Genomic DNA, 27,530 nt, shown 5'->3' with positions numbered 1-27,530 from the left:
GAGACTTGACTTTTAGCTCCTCCCACCCACCACCCCCTCTCCAACATGGACATAAATGGGCCAGTCGGTGCATACATCTGCCACCAGAAAAACAGCAACAGTTATGGCAGTTGTCAAAGCCAGGATTAAAGTGCAGGATCAGTACACACCTAAAGCCAGGCTAGTGGACAGGCCGAATTTCCAAGGTGGTTTTGAAATCTCAGAGCATTTGGCTCCACGTTGGTGAAGCTCCCAAAGGCCCCAGCAGCCTACACACCCCGGCTGCTCATCAGTGAAGCAAGGAATTCTCAAACATAATCTGCAAAAGACGAAAAACACAACCCTCAAAGAAAGTATTTTGACTTAAAGATGTATTTAACTCTGCAGTGAGGACAGCAGCATGATGATCGAGTTAGTTCTAAGCGCGTTGGAGGAAAAGAGTTTGAATATAGTCAGGAAAGGAGAGCAAACAAGTATTATCAACTGGATCCCAAACTGGTCACTGCTCTAAGGGGCCAGTAAGTTGTAACCTCTGGGGTTATCTCTTCTACCAGATACAAATCCCATGCATCACTATAGAACAAAAAACGCTGCAGCTTATCTACCTGACTTCAAAGAAGCTGGGCCAAACAATGGTAAATAGTAAGCCAAATAGGTGTATTATCATAGGAAGTAGTCATTCTTGGGCTGGTCTCTAGATAGTACTCTTGTATGACATTGAAAGAATATATAGCCAGCTGCCTGTCTTGTTCCCAAGTTTTGGGTAACTTAAACTGAATTGTATTGACAGGGTCAGGATATTGGGCTCAAAGAGTAGAAAGTGGAGTTGTAGCACATTACTTGTATTTACAGAGAAGGATACTAGTCATCATAATGGTAATAATCATGATAATAATGTTTGTCTTTCAACTTCTAGAATCAACCTAAAAGTTGGCAAAGCATTTAATTATTGTTGTCAAAAGAGAATGAAGAAGTTATTAATTTTGTGTAAAGTAAGGGTGCAGACAGATGTTGGACAATATGAGGGCTTAGAGACTGGAGGAAAAAGCAGAGGGTTGATTTTCTCAGTGGGAGGTAATGTTGATACAGTTGATGGTGCATGAAATAGGCTTTTGTTTATTATTCAGACAGAAAAATTGCCAATTGCAAAACCAACTAGGGAATGCCAGAGAAGAAGTACATTGACGGATGCACTGTGTGCATCCTCTTCCTGAAAGAATGGTGTTTATCGTCATGTTTTCTGTAGTAATGAACAAATATTTTGCATGTAATAGAAATCACCGGAGATTGCCCAGCTAGTGTGGCTCACTTGGTTGAGCATTATCTAATACACCAAGAGGTTGCTGGTTTGATTCCTGGTCAGGGCACATGCTTGGGTTTCGGGTTTGATCCCCAGTAGGAACTGTGCAGGAGGCAGCCAATTGATGTTTCTCATTTATGTTTCTCTCTCTCCCTCTCGCTTCCCCTCTCTTTCCAAAAAAAAAAAAAAAAAATCAATAAAAACATATTTTACAAAAAGAGATCATGTCAGATTTAGTTAAAAATGAGCAAAAAGGGAATTGAAAAACATACTAAATTATCCAAAAGGATGAACAAATGGATGCATGTTCCTCCTCTCTCAGTCCTCCTCTCCCAGGGCCACTGTTGGCATCCTGGTTGAAGTGGGCATTGTGTGTGGGCGCATGATAAGAACAGAAGTCTGAGTAGGCAGACGCCTCATCATATAAAGCAGCAGTTCTCAAAGTGTGCTCCCCAAGCCAGCATCACTTGGAACTTTATTAGAAATGCAAATTCTTAGAGATGGATCAGTAGCTCTTCAGATGGGCCAGCAATATGTTGAATAAGTCCTTCGAAGAACTACTGTGCACATTCAAGTGTGAGAATCAGTAGTGTAGAACCAGAAAAAGGAGTTTGGATCTTTCTTTCTGATTTTTATGGGAAGTGACTTCCCAACCGGGACTAACACGATCTAATTTACATCTGAAGGCAGTTGTGTTGGTAGCTGTGTGGAGAACCTGTTTCTGGGGGTGTGGGCCAAGTGCATGCGGGAGATGTGAGAGTGTGGTTGGAGACACCAGGAAGTTAGAGAAGGTGAGCTGGAGTCATATTCCTTCCTCTTACTGGCTCTAGCTCCATAGACAACTTTCTTAACATCTCAGTGCTATAAAAGAGCAGATGTTAAAGTGGGTGGGTATGAGAGTATTTTTTTACCTAAGGATTATATGATTTCTTATTCATCTGCCTTCAGTTACCTTTCTTATCATCATAGCCATGTGACTCTTCCTCACACAATATGAAAAGCTGTGACTAGGCACCTGGGTACTTAATCAGTTGGTCTGAATGCTGAAACAATCCAAAGTTGCCAGAGATAGCATCAACCAGGGTTTAGCAAAAACACTCAGGCCAGCCTTTAAAACAACAGTACTGACAATGTTATCAATACTCTCAAACCCCGAAAGCCTAGAGTTCATTGTCATCCAAGAATCAGGCAGTTAAGGAATGGTCTGTATCATTTGGAAAGTTCCAGAAAGTAAGTTGATTTGAAACTAAAAGACTTTGTTTGCAGCCTTGACCCTGACATTTGCAAATTATGACCTTGAGCTAGTCCTCCCACCTGTCTGAGAGAGCATCCTTCTCCCCTCAAATGGGGACAATATGTCTGTGCCAGAGGCTCCCAGTAGGAGTGTATGAAGCACCCAGTGAGGATACCTCTTCAGAGCAAATATTTCATCACAGTTGAGACCATGTCTGTTCTGCAAAATGTTCAGCCAATATCTCATCACTGTTGAAAACCTATTATCAGTCAACTCTTAGCACTAATAATCCTAATCCTAAAGTTTCTGCCAGTAAAAGGCTTTTAATTTCTCCCCATTTTCATCCCATGCCTTAACTCAGAGTGAGGGGCAGATTAATAGATGTCCAGGATAACCTGGGTTCTTGCTACAGAGCTTCCTAGAGCACATTTCCTCCTTTACTCCTGAGAAGAGTGGTTTCAAATCAGAGAGTTTACTGACCCGCCCTCCATCACCATCAGCCTCTCTGAGGGTGAGCTGGGGAAAGAAGAGACTCTGCCCTTGATGCAAAGAAAGCTGCGCCTTGATTGGAGAAGTGGAAACGTGTTAGATGATACATGCACCACGGGGTGCTAAGTAGAGCAGATTCATCCTGGAGCTGACTTCAGCCTTCTGCACGGCTGTAAAACTCCTGGAAAGGGAATTTATGGACGGCCTCATGTCTCAGAAGTTTCTGCTTTACTCACACAAGGGAAGCTCTGAAAAAGCTTCTTTCTGTATCTGTTGATTCTCAGTTGCCTTTAGCTTCGAATAATTCATATGCCAAAGTGGCATATTTTGGGTGGTATAGTCTAATCCCCTTCAATGGTTCAAGACAGAAACCATTTATGTGGGTCAGTAATATGGGCTGGACTCAGCTGGGCTCAAGTGTTTGCTGGGCTGACTGGAGGCTGAGTTAGGATAGCCTTAGCAGGATGGTCTCATCTCCACTCCAACTTGTCTGTCATCCTCCTGCAAGCAGGCTGGGTTTATTCTCTTCGGTAAGCCCAAGCTACTGTTGCATTCTGTAGGCCAAAACATGTCACAAAGCCAGCCAGGCTCAAGGAGTAGGGGTATGTACTCCACTTCTTGGTGGGAGGAGCTGCAAAGTCCCAATGCAAGGGTTGTAGGTACAGAAGGGATAGAGGATTGTGGCCCTCTTTGCAATCAATCACAGTTGTCTAAGGCTCTTTTTATGTCATTGATCATCTCATGTTGAAAAGGCTTAGAACAGGAGTCAACATACTTTTTTGTAAAAGACAAATCTTTGTGAGCTACATAGTCTCTTTCTCATACACTCACCTTTATCTTTGTAGCACAAAAGCAGCCACAGAATATAGACAATCCATAAATGAATGAAGGGGCTGGATTCTAGTAAAAATTTCAAAAACAGGTGCCAATTTGATTTGACCTACAGGCCATAGTTTGCACACATCTACCTTAACAGACAAATAATGTTACACAAAAATGAATAACAAATTAGTTTTGATGGTGATGATGATACTTTCAGATTCAAGTAATTACTTCTAGCTCATCACTTTCTCTTACAAATGTACGATTGTATTTTTAGTTTAGTCATCCTCCCTTTTTCACCTTTATTTAAAATTTTATCAGCTTTTGCTGCATAAGCCATCACTCTTGTCTTTCTTTTCTTTTCTAAGATGCTCCACTTCAGTGTGTCTCCGCTTATCTTCTCATTTTGATGTGTTTGCCCTCTGTGAAGTTTCTTTGAGTTTGTTTTCCTCATTTCTTCACAAGTGTAGAAGATAACTATATTCCTTGGAGGAATAGAAGCATTTCACCCATGAAATAGTGTCTGGGTCAGTCTTATGGAAAACTCTAATACTTGAGACTGATGCTATTCAAGGGCATAGGAAGGACTGCTTATTCATGGCGAGACGTGAGGTGCATCCACTAGGCCATTAGAGAAGGAAATCCAGGGCGGCTTTAGGTTCCGAAGAAGCTTGAGGGAACAAAACAATACAACACAAAGCAGAAATAAGGTGTGTATATAATGAGTCAATAAATCAAATTAAAATATAAGGAACTAGCTAAGGAGCAATGTAAGTCTCTGAAATATTACTGTGCTATGCTAAAGAACTGAGTTAGAATTCAATGGCTAACATGACAATGCTGGTTCCCTATGGCTTCTTTTCAACCTGAAGAGTAAATAGGAAAATGCTCAACATTAATTCCTTCAAGCCATGTCAGTGGCTGCGGGTGCACAGGAGCACAGTGGTTGGGGCATCCTTTTACTTAGGGTTGCTGGAGTGCAGCCTGGCCGATCTCAGGCTCATGGTGAAAAGGCCCAAAGGACATCCTGGCTTCGTCTGTCTATGCATTTTCTTTGGGAATGTACTCTGCTGATGCATGCGGTCTAGCCAGTAAATTAATAGAATTCATTCAAGTGTGAACAAATGAGCAGTCCAATGCCATATGCAGCATATTTCAAAGTGAATCACTTTTGCAGTCCCTTCTGGAGTAATAAAATTGCATTTCTTTAACCTCAATTTCATGGGAGTGAATTCCCTGTTCCTAAAAATTATGAGGAAATATTTTTTGTTGTTACTGGTTTGGGTTGTTTTTAGAGAGGGAGCTTTGTAGTGCTTACAATAGAAATATCTGTCACTATGAGCACGACTAGGTGCTGTGCAAATGGTTACTGTGCAAATGCCATACAAATATTGTTTCTTCAAAGCCTCATATGAATCAGGACTTAAAATGGTTGAATCCATGGCTGGTCACAGGCTAAGCAGAAAGATTCCCACCAGCCAGCCTGCAGTGGTTCTCAGTGTGGTCCCGACCAGCAGCATCAGCAGCACTTGAGACCTTGTTAGACATGCAGTTCTCAGGCCCCGCCCCAGCCCCACTGAAGGGAAACTCTGGCGGTGGGCTCCAACAGTCCCTGTGTTTAGCGCCTCTGTGTGATTCTGATGATACAGCTTGAGAACCATTAGGCATAGAGCAAGGTGAGGAGTTCTAGGCTTCCTGAGAAGGAAAAATAACTAAATCCATTTCAAGTTTTTAAATCTCCCCCAAACAGGCAATACAGATAACAGGGGGAAAGAACTGATCAATAAGAGACTTTTCTTTTTCCAGAGGAGTCAAACATACTAGATTTTAAAGAGATCTTTACTTAGTCTTAATGTGCCAGGCACAGTGCTAAGCACTTAGCATCAATAATCCCTTTAAATCCTCAGGTGATTGCAAGGATTAAATGAGATAATTTCCACATTATACAGATGAGGAAAGAGAAGTTTAAATCAGTTAAGGAATTGCCAACTCCCCAAGATATAGTAATCAGTGGAGCCAGGCTCCAGAACTGATGCAGTGATAAAGAGAACATACGTGACGAATCACAGCTATTATGTGATTATGACTCAGAATGGCTACCATGTCCAAAGGATGGCGTTCAGGTCACAGGACCCAACAATATGGTACCTTGGCATATTGCATATTATAAGCTGAAGGTGACTAAGAAAACAGCAAAAGCAGGAAGGTCATGCTGACCTTCCCCCTGCCCTTCCCTGAAACAGGTCATAAAACCCTCATTTGAGAGATGCCCTCCCATACCTAGAGGGAAAAGCATCCTTCGCTCTGAAGACAAAAGCACCCATGAAGAATCTGAACAAATAGTTCTTGCGCAGTCTCCCTTAGTTTGCCACACTTACCTCATACTCCTTGCCCTGTCATATTTCTTCACTGTCCACTCTTCGTCAAATGTCACATAAAATACTCAGGTCTGTTTCTTTAGTCTTTCTTTCTTTTGGAGGGCTTCTGTGTTAAGAAAAACTTTAAATAAGTTTGTTTTGTTTTGTCTTTTGCTAATCTGTGTTTGTCAGTTTAATTTTTAGACCCAATCAGGGACCCTAAGAGGTTCAAGGAAAAAGTCTCCTCCCCTACACAAAGAAACATTTTTTTAAAAAATATATAGGATGTGGAAAATATACCTATATATAATTTTAATATTTTTTCTAGAGTTTAGTAATGGAAGCAAGAGCTGTTTAAAGACCTGGTTAGGTCTTTTAGTCACTCACTTGCTTTATCTGTCTTAGACCATAATTATTATGCTATTACATTCAGGTGTTCTTAATTTGATTGTCTTGGTGAAATGAGGATGGAAAAAATTTATTTTTCACCTATTTTTCCATAAGTATCCATAAGCAAATAAGTGTCCCTAAGAACACTAAGACCTCTACTTTTTGATGAATAAAAATCAGCCTTTAAGGATAGAAACATATTAACCAGTACTTTTTTAGTCTCTATTTTTAAAAGAATAAGTAAAATGTACTATGTGAAAGGAACATAATATTCTTTCAGTCAATGGAAAAATATATAAAATATTCTCAGCAGGGAAGCCTGTTTTTTTAATGCTTAATATTGATTCTGATAAATTAATAAGAAGCACATGGTTTTTGAACCGCTTGCTCTGAACACCATAAATAGTAAGAAATTGCTCTGAAATGGTGCCTTGTCCAAAACATGGAATGAGGTGCATGGCCTGAGCCAGTATAGTTGCCAAGGTATCGAGGATGACATACTCTTTCTACTAGAGCATTGTCCTAAGGACTGTCTTGCTGGCATCTCCACTGCTCTTCTGCTGTGGGTTTTCTTCTCTCAAGTACCTAAAAGGGTGAGTGGTCCTCTAAACTTTGGGAGGTCTAAAAAGGAGCCTCATTTTTGCTCACCAAAGTCAAGTTGCCAGGATATTATTTACAAATAAAGAAAGGGTTTTTGTGCTAAGTGGTATTTAGAGTAAAATCTATTCCAGAGAGCTCTTTCTGGAAGAGTTTGAAATACACATAGTTGGTTAAGGGCACGGATTTGGGGTTAAGCCAAAATTGGTTTAGTTTTGCCTTTGCTACTCAAGAGATGGAATCATGAACCAGTCTTAAATGAAACACAAGGCAAAACCTTCTTGTCTGAAAAATTGGAGTGATAATACCTACCTTGCAGGGCCATTGTGAGGGATAAGTGAGGTGGATTTTTTTTTTTTCTGGATTAAACTTTGAGTGGCTTCCTGTCTCTTTTCTAGTCCCCCTCCCCCCCCTCCCCCCCCCCCCCCCACAAGTCCCTACATGAGCTTTCACTTCACTTTCCTATTAGTGTTCCCTGGAAATACCAGACACCCTCCAACCTCAGAGCCTTTGCACTTGCAGTTCCTCCCTGGACTGCTTTTCCCCATATACCCTCAGTTCTCATGGTTCATTGCCTCACCTCATCCGGTTCTGCTCAAAGTCACTTCATCCAAGAGGCCTTCATGATCCTCTCACTTAAAAAAATCTGTGTGTACACATATCCACCCACATATTCTCCTTACCTTTTTAGATGTTCATATTCACATTGATCAATTTATGATGTATTACTTGTTTTCTGTTCCTTGTCAAAATCCCTTTCTAGAATATAAGACATGAGAGTCAAGACTTTGTTTTTATTTACTGCTATATCCCTAGCAAGATATTCATTTATCTCTCAATAGGTACAGTGATCTAGCAAATCCTTAGTTATATATCTTGGACTCAAATTTATTGTTATTTAAATGGTCCCTAATCTCTAAGGAATTTTAAGGGTACTGAAGAACTGGACCTGGAGGTCCTTTGTGGCGATCTGGAGAAGGGTTAGCAGCCATGGAGGTGTGGCACTTAAATCTTCCAAGAGAAACCTGGCACTAGAGTATGGTTAGTGGACTGCCTCCAGCCACAGCTTCTTCAGAATCCAGCAAATGAGTACCATGGCAGAGCTATTGGAGCTGATCCTTCCTTGCCCCATATGAGGCTCCTCTGGTGAACAGGCCTTGCTCTGGGGCACCCATCTCCACCTGGTAGAGATGTACTGCAGCCTGAGACCCTTCCTACCCAATCCTGTTTCCTCCCTGCTCTCCTTTCACAGGTTTTAGTCCTGCCTGATGCTTTGAAGGCTCTCCTTCCTCCTCCTGCTTCCTCTCCCCTTTCTCTTTCACAGGCATAGCCCCTGATGAATCTCTTGCACTTCCAAGTCTGTCTCAATGTCTGTTCTTTGATGACACAACTGATGCAGCATCCCTCTCTAATCCACCTCCCCCACCACTCCATCCCAGCCCCTTGTAGGATGGTCACATGCTAGGTCTTTGGGACTGCAATTTTCTGAGGCCAACCCTGCACTCACTGCACAATTTTCTAGAAGGAAGCAGTCGTTCTTGAGGGAATGTCCCAGTCATTGCTCTACTTTGTTTAGACACAATAAAAAGGGATAGAGCCAGAATTGGCCCTGAGAGCCAGTGGGAATGGTATATCTTTGAGGCCTACATGTAAGCTATATAAGAAGACAAAGTAGGAAGGGAATGACATATCACACAGCTAGTGTGAAGAAAAGCATTTTTAAATGCTGAATTATTTAAGTGGAAATGCATATATCCAAGGAAAAGTCCATGGAAGTCATTGTGATTCCTTTCTTTTTAGCAACTCTATTCAACATTGTCTGTCATCTCCATGTAGCAATAGGTTAAAACATTCTTTGCTTGACCTGCCTCTTCAATTACTGTATATCTTCTGTGTCACCATATGTCTAATCACATGCTCAGTGAAATTTAATATTCTGGAATGAATTGTGCTTCTATTAGAAGTGCTTTACTGACAAGAAGGACTTACCAGCTTTGCCATGTTTCAAGCACATTTGCAAAGCACATCTCCTGTTGTCCTTAGAATTTGGAGGGGAGGGGATGTTAAAGAAAATGTTATTTATGACACTTGTTTAAAAACGGTAAGGCTGGATCCAGGAGACTGCTATAGTGGGGTTTTGCAGAAGGGGAGAGAGGTTGAGCTCAACTCGGAATACAACCAGGAAAGGGGACTTATAGCTAAGGAGTGATGGGGGTCAATGGATGGAAAATTACTAAGAGGAAACATCAAGGTTAAGGGGAGATTTTGGCTAAACCAACCTCACAGTTTTTTGCTGAAGGCAGATTAAATCTCACCTGGGAGATGGTGAAGGTTGAAGAACCCGATCAGATATCAGGGGTGATCAGATATTGAGGATGGGGGATTCTGGCTAAACCAACTTTGCAGGATTCTTGCTATCATTGGGCATTGATTGCAAAGACAGACACTGAACCCCAAAAGTTGAGGTCTAATTGGGAAGAATATTCGGAAAAGCCTGATTCAGGTTTGCTCAAGCAGAGAATTGTTGGGGTGGTATGGGGAAGGAAAGGGGAAGGAGGTGACATATATTTTTAATATTTGTTACAAAGACATTTCCTTTTCTCCCTGGCTCTGAGTACGCTAGTCTTCTTTAATTTTTCCTTATTTTAGTTGCTAAAGCAACTCTTTTCACTAACATGAGTTTTCCTGTCCAAGAAAGTTACTTTGAGTGACCACGAACTCCTAATGGCATGTTTTGTTGACTGTGTTCTTCTTTCTTTAAGCTGAGAGGTAGTTGCCAAATATCTTAGGAATAATTTCTTCAAGTGCTTATGGCAAGTATCAGGGAGCCTGTCCCAATATTTTGCTACAACACAGGAGTCCTCTCAGAATCTGAGCAGCTAGGGCTGGCCTCAGAATGTCCTGATAGGAGAGGGACAAAGAGACAGCCACTGAGTTTGGCATCTCACACTGGCAGACTTTAAAAGTTAAGTCCCGATGATTTAAGGTCTTTATCTGGAAGTAAAAGAGAAAGTGGGAATTCATAACTATTGATGACCATAAAGTAGGCCATTGGAAGCACAAAGTTTGACTCTCTCAGGTGGCTCGTCCTCGCACTTCCTTCCTCCCCCAAATCCAAAGCCTCGTTGAGCTGACCACATTCCCACACAGACAAGGATGTGTCAGAGAAGTTGTTAATAAGAAGCGCCATCAGGCCCACTTTCGGTTGCTTTTAAAATAAAGCCTGAAAAATCGGGAAAGCTGGTGTGCTTTGCTCTTGTTGCTGCTTTTCAGTAGACTCTTCCAAGCCAGGCCTCTTGGAAAGTTAATATTCTGTATTTCTGAGCTGAGAATAGAATGAAATGAGTGGATTTAAACTTTCCACTTGATACCAGAATAAGGGTTCACTGTACCTCACAGTCATGGCTGAAATGAGAGCTTTAAATGCTCCTGGTTGGTGATTGAGAGCAGACATTGTCATTTCTGTTTCTCTGGCATTTAGAACTCAAGATGAACAGTGGGCCTAGCAACTATAAAAGTTGCTGAATGACTCACTTGATTGTCCCCTCACCCTCAGAGAGTGATCTGCCATGTCAGGGAGGTTCAGGGCAGAGCTGGCAACTCAGAGATTACCTCCTCGGGTCACTACTGCTTGCTATGCTCAGGCTCACCATGCCCATGAAGAAGGAAGAGGCTAAGCTGTTCTGATGGCTCCCCGGTGCCTGATGTACAGACTGAGGCCAGCCTGGGCAGAGAAGAATAGGCACAACCAGACCTCCCCAAACTTTCAGCGAGTCTAATGCAATAGTAATTTATAATCTATGGGTCTCCCTTATGCATAGACTCTCCAATTTGCATTCTGGACCAGAAGTAATCAGTGTACAGTGGCACCAATGCTCATCACAAGCATCCATGTAACAGAAATGTTCTTTCTGCTGCAGTGTCCATGTGGCTCTGCCACTTATTATGTGTCCTCTTGGGTGACTCAGTCACCTCAGTTAGGGTCAGTTTCCTCTTCTGTAAGGTAGGGATGGTGGTATTTTTCTCACTTGTTTCTTGGATGATTAATACTAGCAACATTCGTCATAATTACTGTTACTGTGTTATTATATTAATAATTAATAGTTTCTTGGGTTCATATTATGCATCAAGCACTCTCATGCCCAGAGGTAACCTGTGAGATCGGTATTATTGTTGATGTTGTTATTCCTGCTTTTGGAATGAAGAAATAAGCTCAAATAAGCTGGTAAGTAACCAGTCACATCTGGATCAGGTCTGCCTGACCCTGAAACTATTGGAGAACACCCAATAGTTTCTGGGGTTTATGAAATGGTTTTTGTGCTTATTTATAAGTGTTTCTTCCACAGCCCACAGGGAGCTGTAATGCAGAAGTATGTATTATTAGATAAAATGAATAGCACAGGGATATAGACTGAAAGGAGAAAAAAATATGAAAGCACATCAAATTACAGGCAAGATGGACAGGCGAGCCCCTCTGTGGGTAGCAAGAATGTCCCATAAGTGGAAATAAATGAGCTGCAGATTGGCCACTTGTGATCTTGGTAGCAAAGCAGTGTAGGCACGAGAAACAGTTTTGGGACTTGCAGTGTCTGTCAGGTTGCAAGGAAAGCGACAGATCAGGAAAAACACCTTTTCTTAGCCCTAAGATCTGAGAAAAAATTCTGACACAGTGTATAAGGTAGTGAAAAACACCACTCCTAACAACCCAGTAACTAAGATAGTCTGCTCATTGGAGGGAATCCTCCAGAAATGCAGCAATTAGAGCTAAAACATCCCGAAGCCCTTCTAATCCTAGTGATGGTTACTGGCATCCAGTGACAAGAACAGCAAAGCCTTCTTCAGACGTGACTGCCAGGCAGCTCCTGGGCCCACTGCCTCACAATGTCACTGTGTCATTTATGGTCTCAGAGCAGGTGTGACTCAAATGTGCGCTTCAGTGTAGAGAACGATCCCAGCTCTGCCCCATCAGCTACACAGTACTGGGTGAGGCCTTCATTCCCATGCCTCGATGGCCTTCTCTGTGAAATGGGAAGAATAATAGTACCCCCCTCACAGGGGTGTTGGGAGGTTGGTAAGTTAATGTGTACAGAGTGCTCAGATCCCTGCCTGGCACTTAGTAAACACTGTGCCCGTTGGCTGGTAACAGCTGGCGCAATGGTTCAGAAGCAGACCTTTGGCATTGCTCTTCAGGAAGCTAGATCTAGAACTAGAATCCCTTGTGGGTTCTGGTTGAGCATTATAGGGGGGGAGGAGGGGTCTATAATAAATTGGGTTTATAGCTTAACCCAATAGGGACCTCTGTTCAAAGAATCAAAGGCAAAGGAAAGGGATGCAAAAGTTGCAAATGCTTCTGTGTTGTGTGACAAGTTTCTTCACAAGGTAAATAGCGAATAAGGAGGGTCCAGGATACCAAGGTCATGGCCACGGCCATGGCCAGTGCCCTTCTGCTCCTCTTCAGAAGGACAGCTGAGAAGCCCTGTGTCCGTCATCTCACGGGGGTCTGTAAATAGAAGGGAGATTGACAAATGGAATGAACATTCTGGATCCTCCCAAGGGGAAACCATACCCATGAGGGGAAAAGCAACTTCAGGACCTGCGCCCATCTGTTACAGCAGTCCATAAATCATCCTGACGGCAGAGTGTCATCACCAAGGGCTTTAGTTTTAACTTGAAAAAAATGTTGCTATTCGGACTGGAAAGTTTATGTAAAGAATCCAAAAGGTTCTGCTAAACAGAGTTTAGCCAATTCCTCTGGAATGAAGAGCTGAAATAAATAGGCCACGAGGCACCTCTTGGGCTGTTAGCTTCCAGGATCTGATGGAAGCAGGAGCTCTGGGATCTGTAGGTTAACTCTCTCCGAGACACCACCTGCCTGCCCAGTCCTGAGGCCACATCAGACACGTCTGGTTTGGTGGGAGTGGTTTATAACGTTACTGAGACTTGATAAAACCCCTGGGGCCTTTTCCTAACTGAGACTTCACTTGTCTCTCTCCAACCTTCACAAGGTCCTTTTCTCTTCCACTCAATTCTTATCAAACCAGGAAAGGAGCCCCATGTTTACCCAGAGATGGGGCCTGCCAAAGCAGTGCTCATTTACTGACAATCCCAAAATCCGTTGGTGATAGGCGGAGGGGAACCGGATCTGTCAAGGTTGACAGAGTAGAACAGACACAGGCTTTGGTGTCAGAGAAACCTGTTTGAATCCCAGGTCTGTTCCTCATCAACTATGGCTTTAAAGAATTTACTCTCCTTCAAAAAAATTTTAATCCCTAAAACTGCCTTGTCCAATACAGTAATGACTAACCACATGTGACTATTAAAGTGAAATGAATGAAAATTAAAAATGCACCCCATCTGTTGCACTAGGCACATTTCAAGTGCATCATCAGCCCCATGGGGCTCTCATAGCTACCATGTTGGGCTGCACCCATCTGGCATAGTTACATCATCCTGAAAAATCTACTGGACGGTGCCGATCTGGTCCAAAATCTTGCAGGGCTGCCATGAGATTTAGTGTTTGTGAAATGCCTGGCACAATACCCCTCAAATAATAATTGGGATTTTTTTTGTAACTATTCAACTTCCTCAGCATTGACCTTGTCCCCAGTACTGAGGCCTGTTGTGATCATTTTGATAGCCTGTGAGGTTGGCATCAGTTTTCCTAGTTTAAAATGGGAAAAAGGAAGCTTGGTGAGGTTCTCCAGCAGATGCCTGGTGAGGAGGCTGGCATTCGAGCCCAGGAACTATAAACCACAAGGTCTGGACCTGGTGTCCCTTAGAGGATCCTATTTCTCCGAAAGCAGGAGTGTTGTGATGGACTGTGAAACTCCTCAAGCATTTCACTCCCGTCTACGTCCTGATCTACTCAGGCAGTCACAAGCAGAAAGGAGCCTCTCAACAGCTAGCGTTTAAACAAAGTGCAGTTAATGCGTTTACTAGCTAGTCCAAAATCCCTGTCCCTAGCTGGTTGTTAGGCTTGGCTATCCCCTGTTTGATGATGCTGTAGAAAAATACAGTCATTCACAATGAATATGGGTGACGGTGGTAGAGAAAGGGTAAGAAATAACCACAAATCAAAAAAATGAAATCAATTACCTATCATCTAGAAACCCCACCCAAATACTTTCCTTGTCTTCTGTCAGCATATTCTGCTTGCCAGGTTCTCTGCCATTCCTTATAACAAGAAACGGGACTCAATTTTATTTAACCAAATGTCTTTTAAAGTTGAAATAAAGGGGGAAAATGTAGTCTGTCATTTTGAAAGGAGCTTGGATCTTTGAAAGATAGTGATGTTGAAGAGTTTTGAAGTAGCACGTGTTAGGGCAAGTGTCTCAGGAAGCCCATAGTGGCCCAGGCCCCTCAGCACAGGGACCCTGGAGGCACAAGTACCTTCTAGCTACAGTGATTCCAGAAAAAGTGAGTTTTCTAGTCTCTCTCAAACAAAATGCTCCCCTGACCCCCAACTTGTCTATAGTTTCACCAAAGGAGTACCTGTCCCTTTCATCTCCTTTGTCCCAGTGGCCTGAGGATAGGTAGGTTGGGCTGGATGGGTGATCTAGATAGACCGTAAGTTCTAAAGTGTGACTGTGACAAATTTTCACTGAGTCATCTGAGAACTGAAATTCTGAGCCCCCTGGAAGAAGTTCCTTACCAGAGGGTTCAATTACCGTTTGTTCATGGAAAATACAGATTTGCAAAGGAGAAGGAGCCCCGCTCCCTTTTATGCACTCCCTTGCCCTGCCAAGCCTGGTAGAAGATTTCCAGACAAGGGGACTTATTGCCTCAGCATGGTCACTGGGCCACAGCCCAAGTTGTGGTCGGTAGGTATCTGTGTGAAATTTAAAACTGCTGTTAGGTAAAGGAAAACACACAAAAAGAATAGAGACTCTGTGTCTTTGTTCACCAGAGAGTCAGGTCCTTCTGTTTGTTAGTGGGGGTGGAGGGAAACCTAAACAGGTTGTGTTTCAGCTCCTTGCAGCTGATTGGCACAGACCCTCAGATTTGCTCTCTGATTTTCATGGGTAGTTTGAACACATTTGGTCTGAGAATCTTCCAGTCACAGTTGACAAGCTCATGGTGGGCTTTGTTGGAAACCTTGCACTTAGAATTGCTCAGAACTTCTTAAAGGTCTCACTGGGGAATTTCTTTTCTGGCAATTGCCCCTCCTAACATCTGATCTGTTTTCTCTATGAAATATATGGGCACCTGGTAATAGTATCTTTTCCCTTTTTGCTTTTGTTGCTAGAAAACCTAGAGCTGAATTGACTTCCTATTTTCACTGTGTGGGGCCTTACGACAAGCATTTCTGAAAGCTTCTTTTACCCTTTCCTTACTTTGCTATTTTGCCTTATTTTTCATCTCCTTGCCCAGAGTTCTTATCCCATGTCAAAAATTACTTCTTTGTAATGTATTCAAACGGTGTTCCTGGTCCAGTAAGGATTCCCAGGAGGTGCCTCAGAGCCATACCCAACCTCTAAGATGAACTCGTATGAATTTGAAACTGGTGCACCTTCCTCCCAGAAGAGAACCTCAACAAATTGTTTTTGTATTTGTGTATCTGTGCTTGCCAGCCCTCCAAGGACTGACCCTGATGGGTTCTGGGCCTGGTACAACCCCATGGACTTGAGTAACTTCTTGCTTATGTTTTACATACTGGCCTGTTATGAATTTTTTTTTTTAAATTCATTTCATTTCTCAGTGCATGAAATTAGTTTCAGTGTGCCTTTGACAGACTAGGTGCTTGGAACACAAATGTGTACCAGAAAGTTTCAAGGACTGTGCCCCTTAAGGGGGTTATACTCTAGTGTGTGAGTCAAGTGATACATCAGTAAACAAAGAAATAAAATAATTAAAGACTGTTCAGTGCAAGGAAGGACATAATCAGGATAATATAATATAGAATACGATGAGAGACCTATTGAGGAGGTCAAAATAAGCTCTTTTGAGGGGGGATACTTGAGGCAAGACCAATAGGGTGAAGAGGAGCCAGCTAACGGCACTGGGAAGAGACTTCTAGACTGGCAGAATTGCAAGTGTAAAAGCCTTGAGGCTAGAAAGAACTTGAGAAGTTCAAGGAGAAGGGTTCTGATGATTGTAGTGAACGAAGATCAGAAAGCAGAATCAGATAAGGTCTCTAGCAGCTATATCATAAAGGACCTTTCAGGCCATGGAAAGGAGTTGGGGTTTTATCTAAATACTAGAGACCCGGTGCACAAAAATTTGTGCACTGGTGGGGGCAGGGGTGTCTTCAGCCTAGCCTGTGCCCTCTCGCAGTCTGGGACCCCTCGGGAGATAATGACCTGCTGGCTTAGGCCCGCTTCCGGGTGGCAGAGCGCAGGCCCAATCCCTAGGTGCAGCCCCTGGTCAGGCTCAGAGCAGGGCCGATTGGTGAGTTGGGGTGCTGCCCCCTGTCATGCACAGAGCAGGGCGGATCGGGAGGTTGCGATGCCACCCCCAGTCACGCTCAGGGTAGGGCCAATTGGGGAGTTGGGGCGCTGCCCCCTGTCATACTTGAGGCAGGGTTGATGGGGAGGTTGCGGCACCACCCCCTGTCATGCACAGAGCAGGGCCAATCAGGGGGTTGGGGCGCTGCCCCCTGTCACGCACGCACAGAGCAGGGCCCATCAGGGGGGTTGGGGCTCCGTACCCTGTCACACACAGAGCAGGACTGATCAAGGGGTTGGGGAATTCCCCCCTGTCATGCACAGGGCAGGGCCGATCAGAGGGTTGGGGAGCTCCCTCCGTCACGCAGAGTAGGGCTGATAGGGGAGTTGGGACACTGCCCCCTGTCACCCACAGAGCAGGGCTGATCAGGGGGTTAGGTCACTCCCCCCTGTCACACTCAGGGCAGGGCTGATGGGGAGGTTGCAGCTCCACCCCGTCACACACAGAGCAGGGCCCATGGGGGAGTTGGGGCGCTACACCCTGTCACACACAGAGCAGGGCCAATCAGGGGGTTGGGGAGCTCCCCTCTATCAGGCACAGAGCAGGGCGGATAGGGAAGTTGTGGCCCCGCCCCCGTCACACACAGAGCCTCAGGGCTATCATGGGGTTTGGGTGCTGCCCCCTGTCACGCTGCTCTGGGACCAGGAGGCCTCGTGGCTCCGCTGATCCCAGTGCTGGGAGGCCTCGCGGCTCCGCTTGACACCAGGGCAGTGAGGCCTCGCTGCTCAGCTGATCCTGGTGCTAGGAGGCCTCGCTGCTCTGCTGAGCCTGGTGCTGGGAGGCCTCGCTGCTCTGCTTGACATAGGGGCAGTGAGGCCTCGCTGCTCTGCTGATCCCAGTGCCAGGAGGCCTCGCGGCTCTGCTGATCCCGGGTCGGGAGGCCTCGCGGCTCTGCTGATCCCGGTGCTGGGAAGCATATTACCCTTTTACTATATAGAATAGAGACTTGGTGCACTGGTGGGGGCCAGCTGGTTTGCCCTGAAGGGTGTCCTGGATCAGGGTGGGGGTCCCGCTTGGGTGCCTGGCCAGCCTGGATGAGGGGAATGATGGCTGTTTACAGCTGGTCACACCCCCTTCAGTTTGGGGGTCCCCACTGGGGTGCCTGGCCAGTCTGGGTGAGGGGCTGAGGGCTGTTTTCAGGCTGGCGGGTGATTGAAGCTCCCAACCTCTCCTTTTTTTCTTTTCTTTTTTTTTTATTCTGGAATTTATTTACCTTCTATGGCTGTCACTGGAACTGAGAGCCAGCTTTAGCTCTGAGGCTCGGCTCCAGCACTGAGACCTCGGCTGCTGAAAGCAGGTGTCTGGTTTGTTTGGCTTCTATAATTGAAACACTGTTGCAACTCCAGCTCAGCCAGCTGGCTGAAAGCATGGGGTTTGTTTAGCTTCTATAATTGCAACATTGTTGCTTAGAGTGCAAGCTCAGAGCCCAGCAGCGGCAGGCGGGGAACCTTGCCTTCCTCCTTCACTGGAGTAAGCAAGCCTCCTGTTCGCTTCAGCTGCCTGGCTGCCAGCCGCCATCTTGGTTGGCAGATAATTTGCATATCGCCCTGATTAGCCAATGGGAAGCGTGTCGGAGGTACGGTTAATTACCGTGTTTGTCTATTATTAGATAGGATGAGGGGAATTATTTGCATGGTTTTAATGAACTGACTAAAAGTTTAAAGAATCAATCTGGCTGCTGTGGAAAGAATATATGTAGTAAGATCAATACATGGGAGAGAGAATGATAGTTTGCACCAAGGTGGTAGTGATGGTAGAGATGGAATAAAATACATATGAAAACTACTGTGGAAGTAGACTTGTTACTGGAAGTGTAAAGGGAGGATGAAGGAAGTCAAGGATGACTTAGTTTCAATAAATGGGTAGATACTAGTGATATGTATTAAGCTAAGAAAGTCTTGTGATAGAGAGGCTTGGAGCGAGAGAGAGAGAGAGGAATAAATACTTGAGTTATGAACATATTAATTTTGAAACATCTGGGTAAAGATGTCATATAGAGAGTTAGCTGTCTGAATTTTGAACTTGGAGGGGACTTGGTTTGTATTATAAATTTGGGAGTCATCAACAAATCCCATGAGGTCAAATGAAAGTAGAAGCACAGTAGAAATGATAATTCCCAGAACCAAATCCTAGGGAACATATAGCAGTTGGGCAGAGAAGGAAAGAAGATTAAAGGAGTGGAACACAATCAGGATGACAAGATTGGAGTGTTTCAAGAAGGGAATAGTCAACTGCTTAGAGATCAGATGAGGTAAGAAAAGTGTGTATTGAATTTGGCTTTGAGAAAGTCATGGTGAACTTGGCCAGAGAAGTTTTACAGGAAATGGAAGACAGATGGAATTGGTCAAAGATGGTATAGAAGAGAGGTAATGGAAACAGGGGATATAGACACATTTTTTTTCAAGATCTTATGCCCTAACATGGATTGGAGACATGAGGTAGTAAATGAAGGATGAAGTGGGAATAGCTAGAACATATTTGTGTGCTGTCAGAAATTATCTAATAGAAAAAAATGATGTGTGTTGGGTGGTGATAAAGGACTGACATTTTTTTGTGGGTGTAAGAGGATGGAATCTGGAAGAGGATTGAACCTGGAGCAGAAGTGGAAGGATTAACTTTTGTTGGCAGAAAGCATGCTTCATTAGGAAGGAAGAAGGAGAAAAGTTCTCATCTGATGGGTTTCCTTTACTCAGTAAACCACAGTAATTAGCTGCAGTGAATTAGTCCTTTCAAAGAGTAAGGAACCTCTTCAGAAAGAGTTAAAAGTAGAAAGTCATTGTTGACTATCCATTTGAAGCTTGTAATATTGAATTTATTTTCCAAATTAATTATTATTTTATTTTTTAATTATAGCTGACATTCAAAATTATATTAGTTTCAGGTGTACAGCACAGTGCTTAGGCATTTATATAACTTATGAAGTAATCTTCCTGGTAAGTCTAGTACTCTCTTGACACCATACATAGTCATTACAATATTATTGACTATATTCCCTATGCTGTAATCTTGAATTTAAACTAAATCCAGACAATCCAGTTTTTTTTTTATTTTCTTTATCACGTTCAGTGATAAAATATGGATAGGATAGACTCTTAGTTTTTTGGCCAACAAAACAGAAAATCAAGCAGAGGAGTTGAGGGTATTTGTGAGGAAGTGATTGTACTATTGGATCATGGAAATAAACTAGACAGGGACAGAAGTAAAAAGAGAGGTCTAATGGTAAGTAAGAGATTGGGAGGGTTAATGAATAGGAAGCATCAAAGAAGTCAGATAATGGAGAATGAGGACTGTCTAGCGACGTGCTAGAAGGATCATATGATATGGTCCAAGAGTGGGATGTTAGGAATCAAAATTACAAGGTGGTGTTGATATGCTCTTTGGGTATTGCGTTACTGAAAGAGGAAGAAAGAAAAAAAATCATTATTCATTATTTCAGTTAAAGTGGCCAAGAAACCTGAAAGTTCTACCTCAAAATAAGTTGGAAACCCATTCTTATTCATTGTATATATTTCATGGATCATTTCAAGTCGTAATTTGGAATTGGATAGGGTACACATAAATTAATAATGATGGTAGCTGATACATTGTGATCTTACTTTGTAAATACCAATTCAGGACATACTTTCAAACATTGGGCACTGTTAGAATAGTGCATGGGAAGTATCCTAAAATATGTTAATTCTCATAGTTCAATCAGTTGATAGTTCTCATTTCTTAACCAGCAATGATATAAGACTCCCTTTGGCCTTTTGGGTTAATATTAATAGCTTTTACATGGTGGTCAGAACCCTCCTGGTCTAGTATTTATGTGCCCAGACTCACCCCCTGACACTCCCTTGATATGTTCTAAAAACACCAACTCCTTAGAAGTCCTCAGTGTCAGGACAAGCCTGCATGTCTTTACAAAGGCTGTTCCCTCAGCATGGCCTCCTGCTTTACCTGGACTACGTCTACTCGTTCTCTAAGACCCACCTAAAGGGTCAACTTCGGGGTCAAGCCTTGCCTAAGAAATTGAGCCATCCAAAAGATCCACTGTGTGGATCAAAAACATCACATATTGGCAATTTCATACTGTTAGTAATTTGCTATCCCTTGCTGAATTGTAACTATGTATTAAGTACATTTACCATCTCATTGAATTCCCATAACAAGCCTGAAAGGCAGGTGTAAATACTTCCATTTATTGGACAAGGATTCTGAGATTTAGAAAGGGTTTTTCTAGAAGAAAGTAAATGAAATAAATATCAGAAATGGGTTTGGATTCCAAAGACCAAGGGCATACCATGCTCCTTCCTTTATCTTATTCATTGCTATGACTGCAGTGCCTAGCTGTGCCTGGTACAGAAATATGTATGATAATTCTTCATCTGTCAGAAAGCCACCCAAACAAATGGGAAAGCTGGCTTTGTTTATGGCTTACAGGACTCTAAATTCTGTCACTGTATGATAGCCCATAGCCTTGACATTGGATTTACCTTGAGGCATGTTGCTGCTTCCCTGGAATTTAGAAAGATATGTTTTAACAGTTGAAGCTAAGAGTCTGCCTGCCTTTAAAAATCTTAATCCTATAAGTACTCTCTGGTTCAAGACACTGCCTTGATCTGTGTTTGCCAGACAGGTTCCTTATTGCTGGAGTTGTAATAATTTAGGACAAGTTTTGTCTTATTTTTTTATTCTTTAATATGTTTTTATTGCTTTAGGGAGAAAGGAAAGGAGAAGGAAAGAGAGAAAAACATCAATGATAGAGAGAAACATAGATTGGCTGCCTTCTACATGCCCCCCACTGGGGATAGAGCCTGCAGCCTGGGCATGTGCCCTTACCAGAAATCGAACTGGAGACCTCTCTGCTCATGGGACAGCACTCAACCAACTGAGCCACACCAGCCATGGCAAGGACAAGTTTTTTTAGATTATGAGAAGACTGTGTGGATTTGTTGACACATGGTTGCCAATTCTTGGTATAATCCAGACAGAAGTCAAGAGGGCATCTGGGTTCACTACCTGAACACCCTTTTTCTCTCATTGACAAAGTATTTTCCTGTTCTTGAGTACAATGGTGATTTCTTGCCAAAGACCAGTAGTCCTTTGGCAAGTATAACATCGCTGCTCTGGGACCCTTGCATTTGGCTAGCATTCTTTCTTGATTTAAATTTCGATTCTGTAGTATTCACCAGAATTTCTGATGTCAAAGTCCACAGCACTGGTTTTCAAACGTTATTGTGCATCAAAAATCACCTGCAGGACTTGTTGGAAGAGATTTCTTATCCCCACTCCAAAGACTGATTCAGTCCCTCTGAAGTCCTTTCTACCACTCACTTGAGCTCCCAGGTGATGTTGATGTTGCTGGTCCTAGGACTACCCTGTGAGGACCTCACAGTGCTTGCTGCTCAAGTCCTAATTTACAGGACACCAAACGAGGTTGGATATAACAGCAAAAATCTTGGCAGTTTTCTGAGTAGACAGCTGAATACTGAATTGTGTAGACCCAAAAGAAAAAACATGACTTTCAAAAAAATTATCTCCTGATTTTTGACATTATATTGGGTACGGCAGTGAGCCTTCTGGTGTGTGGGGGAACATGGGCTAGAACCTGGGAGTCCTTCCTTCTGGGAGCTCTTCTTCCAAGGCCTTAGAGAAACTTTCTTCCCTATGACCTTCAGGACATGAGTATATTTTGTTCCTAAAGTTTCTATAGAGCAGGATGCTTCATGAAATGGATCAGTCTGTCATCTCGATACAAATGTGAATGAAACCATTCCATAATATTATAAGAAATGTGGTTAAGATACAAAAGGGCGATTTCTCATTTTCCCTGGTTTAGAGGCTAAAAGACACTTGCATTTTTATTAGATTCAAAATAGTGTCAGTCATGCAGATCAACACCTTTCTTTCTTTTTAACAGGAATCCTTTGTGTTTGAACCCAACTGCCTCTTCAAAGTGGATGAATTTGGCTTCTTTCTGACCTGGAAAAGCGAAGGCAAGGTATGGCCCGGGAACACCAAGTTGTTCTTTCCTGCTCTCTGGGTGAAATCATTTTATTTCTCAGTGAGTACACAAGTACGTCTTGAGGGTATGGACCCATGTTTATTCATTCATTCAGGATTTTTAGAATTTGATTCCAGTGCCAGGCATTGGGAATACAGTGACGATCAGGCCATCATCCTAGCCCTCATAGATTCCAGGCTAGGAGCAAAGTCAGGCATTAAAAAAAAAGGTACAAGTCATTGAGTATTGTGAAAGGAAAGGTCAGGCTGCTACAAGAGCTTAAGACAGGCAGGTCTGATTTAATCGTGGGAATTAGAAAGGTTTCCCAGAAAAAGCTGTTCAAGCTGAAATCTCAATGGTGCATGAAGAACACGTTCAGCTGGTCACATCGTGGAGCCTAACTCAGTGCATGGCACAGTGGACACATTTACTGAACCGTTGAGCTGCATTTAGCAAAAGTAGCATTGGAGTTATATGTAAGTTAGCATTATTCCCACTTAATATTTCATGTACACCCATATATTTAATGATACAATGAAATTTGTCACTTTATATGTAAAAAAGCAACAGCATTTTGTAAATATTTTATAAATATTCAGAGTTGCATTCCTCTGTGTGTGTGAGTGTGTGTGTGTGTGTGTGTGTGTGTGAAAAAGAGTGTTTGCTACAAATTATTATTGCTCTTGTTTACTTCCTCTTCTACCTAACTCTAATCAGCATTGTCTTCACCCTGTCTGTGCCATAGGTCTAGCTAGCATAATTTAGGCTCACTGCTGTACTCTATTCTCTCTTTTCAGGAAGGACAAGTGCTAGAATGCTCCCTCATCAACAGCATTCGGTTGGGAGCCACACCGAAGGTACCTGTGATTGGTGTTTGCTCTTCTTCTAAATGCAGACTTACTTCGATTGGAAATGGTCTCCTGACTGTTTAACCTCACACTGCCCCCCGTTACTGCCCCCAAATCACCAACTGGGAATTAAGAATAGACAGTTTAGAAATCTTCTCATCTATAACCGTTGGGTGACTTGGATTGTGTTAGTTATATGAGAAATGTTATTAACCCTTAAAAGCAAAGCCCCTGGCATGATATCAACGCCAAAGAAATTACTTGCAAGTCCCCCACCGTTTCAGCAAGCAGTGAGTGAGTCACTACCGCCCTGTGGTTGACGTGGAAATTTAAATGGCGTTGGTAGTCCCACATGTGTGCACTTGTGCGTGCGGACCTTGCCTCACATTGAAGGATCAGTTGGCCTCTGAGAGAGGGAAAAAAAATGGCAGAGTGCATAAATCAGCCGTCTTCACAGCGACTGATTTGTTTGAATAAGAAATTGTTTGCACAGTGGTACTAGGAATTTAAAATACTTTTTTTTTTCCGAGAATATTCTAGCACAGTGTTTATTCACTTCTCCATAAGAGCCCTGCAGGTTTTTAGATATTCAAAACAAAATGATGTTCTAAACTTGTTTTTTTGTAAAGCTATCCTCTTTTGTGTTAGTTAACATTTCTGCTTAGCTACATTGGTGCTTCCTACTGAGTTCCTTTCAAGGACTTTAAAGACACTATTTTATTTGCTAATTGTATTTACTTGCACAGTCTTCATTCCGAATGAGGATGCTGTGCTTCTGGAGATGAGCTCACTCCTCTCTGTGTCCAGGCTAAAGGACTCAATCTCATGTTTGAATAACCCGGCTTGCTGGTCCTGGCACTGCTGTGCTTATTTGTATGAAACCTCAATGACTGTCCCTTGGGGAGAGACCCCCATGGTCTCTGTGGACGCAGTCAAGTGCCCGTCAGAGCCTTTCCTCCCGTTGCCATATTCCAGGTCCTTCATAAAGACCCTCACACCTGGTTTTCTACATCAATTACATTCTAGTACCTTTCTTACCAAATGAGTTGTGTGGTGTTAGTAGCTTTTACTGTGACAAGTTTCAGAATAATGCATTTTTGTTAGAAAAAAAACACACATTTGCCCATATGTATGTATGTATGTATGTATCTGTGTGTATATATATATATATTAGTCAAATGTAACTTCTTTATACCTGTGTCCTCCATGCTCTGTGATCTAACACATTTCCTCTTATTTGTACATTTCTATACAGGACCCCAAAATCCTGGCTGCTCTCGAAGCTGTTGGAAAATCAGAAAATGATCTGGAAGGGCGGATAGTTTGTGTCTGCAGCGGTACAGACCTGGTGAACATCAGTTTCACTTACATGGTGGCCGAAAATCCAGACGTAACTAAGGTAGCCCCAGTGAACCAGCCTCCTTCCCTCCCCCCATACGTATATATGTGATACAGGGACTATTTTATGTATAATATAATTTTTATATATATTTTTAAAATATTTCCATTTTTAAAAACTGTTTCCATTGCCCTGCTGGAATATTGCTATAGAAAATTAGCAAAGCACAATACCCGTTGAGCATGCCGCTCATGTACATCAACAACCCAGATACCTCCTGCAGGAATTACCAGCCCGGCGCCTCAAACTGGCATGTGCACAGGAATCACCTGGCATTTTGTTAAAATGCATATTTTGATTCACTAGGTCTGAGGTGGGGTCAAAATTCTCCCTTTGTAATGTGCTCTCCTAGTTGATGAGGATGCTGCTGGCTGAGAACCACAGTGTGAGTAGACAGGACCTAGATCAGCACTGCCTAGTAGAACTGTAATGCGGGCAACAGATTACATTTACATTTGTCTAGCAGTGCTCGTCCAGCATGGCTCAGTGGTTGAGCATCGACCTGTGACCCCAGGAGGTCACAGTTCCATTCCTGGTCAGGGCACATGCCTGGGTTGTGGGCTTAATCCCCAGTAGGGGGTGTGTAGGAGGCAGCCAATCAATGATTCTCCCTCATCACTGATGTTTCTGTCTCTCTCTCTCTCCCTTCCTCTCTTGGAAATCAATAAAAAAAATTTTTTAATTGTATCTAACAACTCCAGTAAAAAAGGAACAGTGAAGTTAATTTCAATGAAATAATTTATTTAACTCAGTACATCCAACCTAGTATCATTTTAACATGAAATTGATAAAAAAAAATTATTAATGACATATCTTACATTCTTCTGTTAATACTAAATCTTTGGAATGCAATGTGTGTTTTCAAATTAGCTACATTTCAAGTGCTTAGTAGCTACACATGGCTAGTGGCTACCATGATGGGCAGTGCAGGTGTGGTTGTTTAAGATATCTAGGCTTATCCCCAATAAGTTATTAAACTATTGGGTTATGGCCCATCTTTTAACTCCATAGTCAGCATGTCATTGCCCTGGCAAGCGAGTATGTAGAAGAGATTTTGGTTAATGAAATAGACAGCTTCAAATTTAAGTTACTTTTCTGCAGGTTATTTGTTTTCAAGGTGTTTTACCCCTGAACAAAGCTCCCATTATCTTTCTATGTGTGTGAAGAGGCCTAAGCCTTTGCTATCCCATTACTGAGACCTGGGTTTGGGGGATGCAGGAGGCATCTCATTTTCCCGTTAATATTACAAGCAGAGACTCAGTTCAGAGAGGAATGATAAAGGCCATCATTAGAAACATCAAAGTGTTGAACAAGAAGGGAATGTACGTAAGATTATTGGAGGAAACTGAAATTAGAAGACTTAACCCTGGACCCAGCGTTAATTGGTGGCAGAGTTGAGTTCTGCAGATTCTGAGGTTATAAAGGCTCTTCGACCCGCACTCAGTGTGGGCCACAGCCCAGCAGCGGGGGCTTCACCCCAGTAAAGTCGCAGGCCCACCAGGCGCATTGATCCAGAATCTTCGTGTGACTCCTAAGTGCAGTGGATTCTGAGGCGCTCCTGGCTGGCCTCTTATCTTTGGAGCAGGAATGGATGCTCCATGTGACCTCGGAGCCTTGGCTTGTGGTGGTTTTGCTGGCGTGGTGCTGTTGTTCCAGGTCCCCTGCTTTGGGAGAATAGGTTTTGCAGTGCCTTCAGGTTCTTTTATTATTTTGCTCAGATCGACACTTAGTCTGAATGGTTTCTGGAACCCTGCTGATCTAAACAAACATTGTTCCTGCTACTTGTAGTTCATGCCTGCATCTGTGCTGTGGAGGCCTTTTTAGTTGCTATTTGCCATAGCAACATTCAGTCCTAGAAGTCCATGCTGACAACCACGAAAAAAGGCTTGTTACTCACATCCAGATATTTAGCCACCTGAAATTTTGCAAAATGACACTTCTGTAGACCTGTTTCCTGGCTTTTGTCAACTCGTCATATTATGAAAAAAAAACAGTATGACTAGATATAAGCATAAGAATATGGGTTTTGGGACCAGGTTAACTGGGCTCTAAACCTTGCTCTTCAGCTGTGTGACTTAGACACACATTTTGCCTCTGTGCTTCATTTTCTTGGACGATGAAGTGGGAATAATACCCAAATCTCTGCTCTTAGGATTGTGTTTATTACATGGAAAGTGCTCCCTGCACTGTCTTTCTCATGTGTTAGCTGTATGATCACAGAGCCACAGAACTTTAGAGCTGGAAATGGAACTCTTCATTTTTCAGATGAGGAGATGAAGTCGAAGGATTAAAAGAACTCATGTAAGACTACACAGCAGGGTTGGCCAAAGTACAGCCTAAAAGTAGGCCTTCTGATTTTCACATGATGCTATGCACTCCAATCATGCCCAAAGCCAGTCCCATCCTGGGAAGATGGCTCCATTCAGTAAATCCCATAACTTTCATGCCTTCCCTGGTTTGATTGCGATCAGTCTTGGTCCATTTTGTTTAGGAATCATATTCTGAAATCTGTACTCATGAGTCGGTAGTATATGTGTGTATGTTGGAGGCAGGGGGTATATACTTAAAGATAAGATTTTTTTTCTAGTGTCAATTCCACTGAAATTTAAGATTAGCTAGCCAAAAAAGTAAGGACTATAAAATAATTCTGTATTGGATTTTCATTTCAAACTCAATACTCTGTAA

General features: G+C 42.8%; 1 protein-coding gene across 1 annotated transcript in view; it reads left to right on the top strand.

Annotated features, from left to right (window-relative positions):
- The window catches only part of PLCB4 (phospholipase C beta 4), a 381,356-nt gene that overhangs the window by 247,252 nt on the left and 106,574 nt on the right, over positions 1-27,530 (top strand). Inside the window, exons 5-7 of the mRNA XM_081097388.1 lie at positions 22,515-22,595; positions 23,396-23,455; positions 24,702-24,845. Coding sequence (XP_080953514.1) covers positions 22,515-22,595; positions 23,396-23,455; positions 24,702-24,845 — 285 coding nt within the window. The remainder of the gene's footprint in view (positions 1-22,514; positions 22,596-23,395; positions 23,456-24,701; positions 24,846-27,530) is intronic.

Source organism: Myotis nattereri, assembly GCF_964212035.1.
Source record: "Myotis nattereri genome assembly, chromosome: 8".
NCBI classification, from domain to species: Eukaryota; Metazoa; Chordata; class Mammalia; order Chiroptera; family Vespertilionidae; genus Myotis; species Myotis nattereri.
Note: the sequence above shows the minus strand (reverse complement) of the source record. Positions and strands in the feature narration are given on the sequence as shown.